The sequence below is a fragment of the Apodemus sylvaticus genome, chromosome 1, assembly GCF_947179515.1.
Source record: "Apodemus sylvaticus chromosome 1, mApoSyl1.1, whole genome shotgun sequence".
Classification (NCBI taxonomy): Eukaryota; Metazoa; Chordata; class Mammalia; order Rodentia; family Muridae; genus Apodemus; species Apodemus sylvaticus.
Window position 1 is genome coordinate 52,891,831 of NC_067472.1, and position 8,634 is coordinate 52,900,464.

The following is an 8,634-nucleotide window of genomic DNA, read 5'->3' on the forward strand; positions in this document are numbered from 1 at the left end:
AGGGCCCCAGGAGAGGACAGTCAGCTTCCACAGGGAGGTGGGTGGGGAAGGAACTGGGTAAGAGGCGGGGTGGGGGCGGGGCATGTCTCGCAGGAGGGAAATCTCAGGCAGGCGGTCATCTGGTCATGTACTCTCTAAGAAGCACATATACGAGGTCAGAGCAGAGGACTAGGGAGCAGATACCCCAAGTCTGAATCCCAGCTCTGTCTCTTGTCAAGAGCTTCAATCATTTCTTGGCACGTTTCTTGGCTGTAAAGTGCGGGCATTCGAACACTGGTAAGAGACACACCAGTGTGAGAGTTGAAGATGGGTTCTTTGTTTGGCTTGCGAAACGGGAACAGGAGCCTGTGAGGATGACTCGGGTCTATGAGGGGGTGACTGAGTGTCACTGCTGGGGTTGAAGCCTGGGGTCAGGACTCATCAGGATTTCCTGGGTTTCTTCTCAGGCCCGTGGGGCCCTGCCCCACAGCATCATGATGGGAAAACTCCCTCTCGGGGTTGTCTCTCCTTATGTGAAGATGAGTTCGGGGGGATGTTCTGACCCTCTGAAGTTTTATGCTACCAGCTACTGCACAGCCTATGGTGAGGACTCCTCTACGTGGGTGCTGCCTTCAGGACCCTGGAAGGGAAGAGGGACCAGGAAAGGCACAGTCCTAGGCCAATCCTAGCAGAGAGTGACCTGCCACACAGAGCGGCTCTATTCCCCGAGCCCTAGGCTCACACTGTCAAGGTGGCCTTGTCTGGCTGTCCCCTTCCTTGGTCCTGTCACTGAAGTGTGACTGCCACATGGTCCCTGTGACCCCATGCCATGGCTCTGTTTTCCGGCATCGTAGTCCTCTAAGGGCCAGGCCTACACTGCTCCCGTCACCTGGGTTGTTAGGTATTCCCCTGACGTAGTGTTCCCCAGGCCCTAGTAGCTCTGCTTGGGAAGCCTCTCCTCACCCTTTTGATGACCTTTGGTCCTGTTTCCTTCTTGCCCCTTGGCAGGTCGGGAGGATTTCAAGCCCCGCATGGGAAGCCATGTAGGCACAGGCTACAAATCCAACTATCGACCCCTGGTCACCTACCAGCCGCACATGGACACCCTGGACAGTCCTGCCCTGGGGTACATCTCCATTGCTCTTACCTTCCTCCTCTGCCCTGCTGGACCTTAAATATTAGAGATGTCATTGCCCCCGGCTCCAAAGCAAGGCCTGGATGATGTCTCTAGGCATGCTGCCCAGGTTTGGCCCCAGGGCCAAGAAAGACTCTTGAAACATTTGGGAGTGGTATGGGAGAAGCTTCTAGGAATAAGTACTGCAGCCCCAGAACAAAAGAAGGTGGCCCCGGCGGTCCCATCTCTTGCTTTCCCCCACCCCTTAGGGAACAAATCCATGATGCTTCCAAGTCTGTGACCAGTCAGAGCTATTCTCCCCTAGAAGTGCCTGATGGCAAGCAACCCCTGCCCTGGAACCTGCACCAGACAACCTCTGGCTACGGGCGAGAAAAGATCAACTCTGGACCAGTTTCCAAGGAGGTCGGTTCTGGGCCCCTGCTGGGAAGGAGTGAGCCCCTTCCAGGGAGACAGGTAGGGTGGGTTCCTTCTAGCAAGCGGGAATAGTACCTCCACGCATTGCACAGAGCTGAGAAGAGTAGCACGGAGGAGCCTAAGTTTAGGGTGAGGGGCCACTCCCCACTGTGGCCCTGTCTTTATCCCCGCTGTCACTCTCTCTCCCTATCTCCCTGCAGCCCTGTCCCCACCCTCACTCAGACTCCATCCTCACAGATACCCAGATCCTAGTCATACATTCAAACCCTTTTTGCCACCACCCTCATGCCTCAAGGTCCCTATCACAGTCACCCCGACCTCTTCGCTTCTGTCATCATTACCACCCTTCAAATCACCACCACGGTCATGAGGACAGGTAGCGGTTCATCCAAGCAATCTACTCTGAATACATTTCGAATTTGGAGGGAGTGTGCTTAGGCTGAGCTCAGTGGGTAACACATTTGCTGGACATTCCTGAACCTGACTTCCGTCCCCCACTGCTTCGTAAGCCAGGCACAGTGGTCCCTGCCTGTAATATTAGCACTGGGGAGAGGAAGGCAGCAGGATAAAAAGTTATCCTTAGCAACACATCAAGTTTAAGGCCAGCCTGGGCCGCATGAGACCATATCTCATTTAAATAATGACAATGATGGTAGCAGGAGGTATGGTTCAGAGGTTAAGAGTGTTCGCTGCTCTTCCAGAGGATGTGAGTTCATCCTCATCATGGGTATCTGATGTCCTCATCTGGTCTTTGTGGGAACCTATTTCCATGTGGCATATACAAGTTCAGACACATAAAATACTAACAAATCTCTCTTTTTCATTTTTGGTTTCCTTTTTCTAACTTCTTTTCTTTTCCTTTCCTTTCTTTCCCTTTCTTTTCTGTTTCTTTTTTCTTTCTTTCTTTCTTTTTTCTTTTTTAAGACAGGGTTTCCTCTGTATAGTCCTGTCTGTCCATGAGCTAGCTATCTAGCTATGTAGACTAGGCTGGCCTTGAACTCACAGAGGTCTGCCTGCTTCTGTCTCCCAAGTGCTGGGATTAAAGGTGTGTGCCACCACAGCCTGGCTAATAAATCCTTTAAAATGTAAAATAAAATTAAAAAATTTTGGAAGGGGTCAGAGCAGAGAGAAGTGCAGCCCGGGGGAAGGAAGGACAAAACAGAAGCCCAAGGCTGGGAAGGAAGTTCGCGTGGGAAACACTGGGCAAAGTGCGGAAGAGCTATTCCTCTAGCCACAGCTTCCTAAGGGATGTGCGTTCCAAGCAGTGTCAGCTATGAGTGCAAAGGCCCTGGGGCAGGAGTTCCTGGGTGAGGGGCCCAGCCAGGGGTTAAGTGCCTGCAACAGTCTGAGGACCCAAAGTCCGCACAGACTGCTGTCAGGGTGCGAGAATCACCATGAGCAAGATGTTGCAAGCTGTGACACAGGGGCCCCTCCTGTATCACCTGTCACTGCAACAGAGCCACACAGACTGCCATGAGGGTGCCCTGCAGGAGCGGAGGATGGAATGTGACGGGCGGGCGCTCTCTCAGCTGCCGGGACGATCACGTGTTTTCACTCCTCCAGGTCAGGAAGGTCCACTTCGACACCCAGGACCACGGGCCTCAGACTATCACAGGACTGGAGCCCAAGGAGATTCCCCTGAGCCACCAGCAGCAGGGCAAGGGCTCTACGGAGTGGGAGAACTCGCACTATGTGAGTGGACACGCCCGCCTCCTCCTCCTGCAGAGCTTGGGCCTGTGGTTGCTCTCTGTGGGGCCACTGCACATGGCCTTGGGTCCTGACACAACGCAGAGAGCAAGGCATTTTCAATGTGATAGTTCTCAAACTGCATCGAACGGGCCACCACACCATCCTGTCCCAGACCAAGCTGATATGTTTTTTTCTTCTGTCAGCTTGTCCCGCTTCATCGTGACCCCCTCACTTTTGTCTGGGTTCCTCGGGGTCATTTCCACAAAGTCAGCATGCTGTGTGATTTAGGATTTTCACGGAGCAGTGCCATGCCTCGTCGGGCATCTTGGATGTCTGTTGAGGGGCCGTGCTCGTTGCCTCCTCCCAGGCCCACTGGGTGCTCACACATCCAAAGGGCAACCACCACCACCGCAGGGTCTGCGTTCCACCCTTACCCACTGTGATCCTGAGGTTCTGCCTTGTATGTTCCAGGGCCCACGCTTCATGACTTCTGAATACAATTCCAAGTATATCAAGGAGCCTCCAAACCACCCAGGTAGGCCCTCCCAATTTCACCTTCCTTCTCCAGCCCGTAGGAGACTCAGGGTTGGAGCTGGCGCAGTTCTCAGCTGCTACCATGTGGGGTCTGGAAGGAGGGTTGACAAATGGGTGGCTGGAGGAGCTTCCACCCCGGGCTGATTCCAGTCCTGCAGTGGTAGCAGGGTCACTTGGGTCGAGCACAGTTACTCCCGACTGTCAGCTCCTATCCTTCCTCCTGCTTTCCTGGCCTGGCCCCTGGAGTCCATTCCCCTCCTCCTGGGACACTGAAGTAGACCCATGAAGCAGAGAGGGCTGCGGCTTTTGCAGATCTTTTACTGAAGAAGACAATTGGTGCCAAAGAAGAGACTGGCTTCACGGAAGAGTCTACCAAGAACCCCATTGTCTTCCAGCCGCCCTCACAGGCATTTCCTGGGGACCCTGTAAGTGTGGGCTCAAGAGCATCAACATCCTCAAGACTGGGGTGCAGGGGTGGGGGGGTGCTGTAGTTACTTATAAAGCTTTGGACACAAAGCCCTCCAGTCAAGTGTGGAATGGCAGAGAACGAGAGAATGGCACTGCTTAAGAGTCCCATTTTACAGTTGACAATACTGAGGTACAAGGAGGTGGAGGGGCGAGGTGAAGGATGCTCAGAGCTCAGATGGGAACTTCCCTCTTGGCTCCCATTCTGGACCAGGGGTTGGTCATTCCACCCAAACTCCACCTAGTCCTCTGTTGCCCCAGTCACATCTGTCAGTATAGAACCCTTCTGCATGCTTGGCACAGCAGAGGCTGGAATCAGTGGGTGTGGGAGCCGTTGAGGGGAAAGGGAGGCTAGGCTGATTTTCTACTGAGCATCCTCTCCAGGTTCTCCATCCAGGACGGAGTATCACCAAGTCAGACTACCTCCCTATAAGTCACCCTCAGGTGAGCTCTGTGCTGCTGGGGGGGCCGGGACCACCTATGGGGATACTTGTACATGGCTTGTAATTGTGAAGGAGTGGGACCTACAACTTCTTTGCTCCCTCCAGGGAAGTGACTTCCTCCCTGTGCTGGCCAGAGGTTCTGATCGGGACACTGGATACAGCCGAGTAAATGAAAGGACCTTGAACCCCAGAGTGAGTGGCAGGGGCCCCAGCAGGGAAGGAGGAGAGAGGCAGATGAGGGTGCAGCAGGCAGAGCATGGAGCTGGGGGCTGGGCTGGAGCCCTGTGCTTGGAAGCATGGACTACTTTGGCCGGGGGTTGGGGAGCCTCTGTCCATCCTTTCTCCATCACATGACCTCAGCCAGCCTCGCAGCCTCTCTGCTCTTTACAGATGCCTACTCCAGGCTCACAGCCTGCCAGCATGAGCCACAGGTCCTACCAGCCTCCCCAGCGGATGCAGCAGACAAATGTCGCCCTGCTTGGCAGGGAGTCTGTGGGGAACAAGGTGAGGCTGCCACCGCGCCCATCCCGGTCCCTAACTATGCTCCTGAGTCCTGACCTTTCATCCCCCTGTCCTCATCTTGTACAGGAGCCCACAGGGTTCACTCTTAACAACCCCAGCTATGTCCGGAGTTCCTATGAACAGGACAGAGACCAACGGTACCTGACCACCTACAACCAAGGGTGAGGCTCCCTTCCTGGTTGAAAGCTGACACCAATTTGACTGAAAGTTGAGGCAGAGAAAGTAATGAGGGTACAGCCTCTTCCAGACACAGACCCTCAGCTGAGCATCGTGTGCTGGCCCTTCCCTGGGAGGACGGACTTTAGGGGGCATATGGAAGTTGCATGGAAGGGAGAATAGACGGTGATGCGGTGTTATGAGGCCAGCTGTCCTGCGGCAGAAATGCAAGGCAACAGTGTAAGGCTCACAGCTCTGATTTGGACCGGCCTGAGGGTGAGAGTCAGGGCAGTCACATCCCAGGCCCACCAGTCAGGGTTAAAAAGCTGTCCCCAGGATGGCATTAAGGCTCACGGGGCTCTTTGCTCAGGAGAAACATTCTGGCAACGCAAGGGTAGCGCTGCGGGACAGGCAGAGCAGGGCCTGGGCCAGGGCCAGGCTGCTGAGCTTGGGAAGGGTGAATGAATGCGGAGCTCTGCAGTAGCAAAACCATCAGTTTTTAAGGTACTGTATCCATCACACACCAGAAGGGCTCAGCGCTCCCTCAGCAGGCGAGCTAGGGTCTGAGGCCTGCAGGAGGGCTTCTGGTGAAAGGCAGCCCCGAGAGCCACAGGGACAGCTTCTGAAACTAGGGCTGGGAAGGGCATATAGGAGCAGCAGAAGGAAAGTAATGCCTTTGGTTTTGTTTGTTTGTGTGTGTGTTATTTTTTCATTTTTTGTTTTATTTTTTGTTTGTTTTTCAAGACAGGGTTTCTCTGTGTAGTTCTGGCTGTCCTGGAACTCACCAGGCTGGCCTTGAACTCAGAAATCTGCGTGCCTCTGCCTCCCAAGTGCTGGGATTAAAAGTGTGCGCCACCACTGCCTGGCTTGGTTTTTTATTTTGAGACAGTCTGCTAGCCCGGAACTTTCTCTGTAGATTAAACTGGCTTAGAGCTTGTTGCATAAGCTCCTTCTGTCTCTGTATCTCAAGCGCTGAGATTACATGTGCATTAGCTCACTCCAGCAGGAAGTGGGTTTGGGGTGAGGGATCAGGATCCTAGAGCTGGAAAGCCAAGCTCCCTCCCAGGACACCTCTGATCTAGCCAAATACACACAGGCACACACACACGCACACACACATACACACACACACACGCACGCACACACACACGCACACACGCATGCACACACACATATGCACACATGCACGCGCGCACACACACACACGCACACACGCACGCACGCGCGCGCGCGCGCGCACACACACACACACACACACACACTGCCCCCAAGCCTGAGTATTCCATGTTCCTCTGGCTTGTCAGGCTTCTCTCCTCCAACCCTGGCTCTAGGGCACTTCCTGCTTGTCCCTGAATCCTGACTGAGGGCAGACACTAACCTAGGCCCTGGAGGACAAACCTAGTGATGACATCAGGGTGTGGCGAGAGGGAGAGGAGGAGTAGGAGAGCCAGGACCAGGGTGTTGACACTGGAGTGGAGACTTCAGAGTGTCTGGTTGAGGACCAGCGGGCAATAGAGGTCTCAGCTGAAGACACCTTGGCGGCTTCTGGGGCCTCTTAGGGCTTAGCTTGGCAACACAGTAACTGCTCTCTTTCCACAAGGGCCACAGGGGAGCACTCTGGGTGTTGGCAGACAAAATGTGTCTCTCCTTAAATGACGGCTCCCCCTTTGAGGCCCTCCTCAAACCCCAGGCTTTCTGCAGGTCCTTACCCTGCTGACACACCCTGCCTCCATTACCTGTCAGGAATTCCAGCAGCTATCAGACACCCTGCTTCTTGCTGGAGATCCCGAAGCCCCTAGGGGTTGTAATCACTGATTTCCAAATAGACCTATAGGCATCCTGTCATTCCGTCTTCATAAGCCAGGGTGGGGTCCATCTTACTCACTGGTGTCTCAGAACCCGGCCTAAGGCTCAGTTCCTTAGATAATGGAAGGGAACCAGAGCTTAGAGGGGACTGATGGAGCAGGCTCTTTTCTGGGTGCTGGCAGGGCCACAGGTGGGAACAGCACAGATCCTGTCCTTTGCTCTCCACACCGTCGCACCTTTGGAGTGGGGTAGAGGCACTCAGCTCCAGGAATGGGGACAGTGAGTGTCCTCGGTGGAGAAGGGCTCAGGCGTGACAGGCAGAGGAGACACATGGGCAGAGGCGGGGAGACTGGACAGCTCCGGGGCCCACGATTGATGGTGGTGAAGGGAGGGATGAGCCTCAGGAAGGGGCGAGATGTATCTAAGGCCCCTCGCACCATACTAGGTACTTCGAGAACATCCCCAAGGGGCTGGATCGAGAAGGCTGGACTCGAGGTGGCATCCAGCCCCAGAAAGCAGGAGCCTATGCCCTCAGTGAGCCGACTACCCACATGGACTCCACCCCAAATCCCACGGAGACCCTGAGGCACCTGCACCCCCATGTGGGAAGGTAGCACGCACCCTTGGCTCTGCCCCTGCCACCCCTCCCTCACTTTGCAGCTCTCCTACCTGGCCAGACTCATTCCCTCAGCCCCACCCTTCCACTGCATGTCTCACCTCCAGCGTGGCGACAGGGGCTGTGGGAAATGGATTTAAAAATGAATGAACTGTGGGCCCATCCCCCCTGTGACTCCTGCTCAGTTCTTCAAAGCCTCCACTTGGACAGTAAAGGCTCCAGTTGGCAGACAGAGAATGTCTGTGGCTTGGCTGTCCTTGTCTGGGCCTGGCTAGCTCTTGGGATCTGGAGGAGGGAGGTAGAGGAGAGAGGCCCAGGCCTGGTCACCCGTCCTCCTATCAGCTTCCTTTCTTCCTGCAGAACCTTGACTTCAGTTGACCCCTTCTATCGAGACGTGCCTCATAGCAGCCGCTACCCAGCTTCCAGCTGAGTCTGGGGGGTAAGAGGCCAGGACACCCTCCTGCACCCATCCCCTTCCCAAGCCCTGGTTTAAGTAATGCTTGAGGGATTGGGAATCAGGAGGTCTTTTGTTTCTGCTGAAGAGTGTTCGGAGCCACCCCAGGGCTCCCCCTCAGACTTTATCTTTGTCTCTTCCTCCCAGGTTCGGCATGATGGGACAAGCTCCTTCCCCTACTCTCCCCAAGATTCCCTCGGTTACTTTACTAAGGAAATAAAGAACATTGAACCAGCACGGTATTCAGTCAGTGTCGGCCAGAGTGGTGCTGGGGAAGGGTTGAGCTAGTGTGTGTCTGGGTATAGAGGTTCAGGGCCAGATTTGAAGTCAGGGGACTCAGAGCATCTGTGTCACAGTGGCTCAGCCGACAAAGTGCATCATGCTCAGTCTCCTGCCCTGTTGGGATATGCCCCTCAGCTTG

At 54.8% G+C, this 8,634-nt stretch overlaps 1 protein-coding gene across 1 annotated transcript; it reads left to right on the forward strand.

Annotated features, from left to right (window-relative positions):
• The first annotated feature begins 473 nt into the window (after nucleotides 1-473).
• Ppp1r32 (protein phosphatase 1 regulatory subunit 32) lies at nucleotides 474-8,432 on the forward strand. The gene is made up of 13 exons (XM_052173081.1): nucleotides 474-582; nucleotides 988-1,105; nucleotides 1,363-1,516; nucleotides 3,092-3,220; nucleotides 3,689-3,752; nucleotides 4,064-4,176; nucleotides 4,601-4,660; nucleotides 4,765-4,851; nucleotides 5,050-5,163; nucleotides 5,248-5,342; nucleotides 7,589-7,753; nucleotides 8,120-8,198; nucleotides 8,361-8,432. Exons 1-12 carry the CDS (start codon nucleotides 474-476, stop codon nucleotides 8,187-8,189), a joined length of 1,278 nt encoding a protein of 425 aa, XP_052029041.1. The 3' UTR covers nucleotides 8,190-8,198; nucleotides 8,361-8,432.
• Nucleotides 8,433-8,634: the final 202 nt, after the last annotated feature.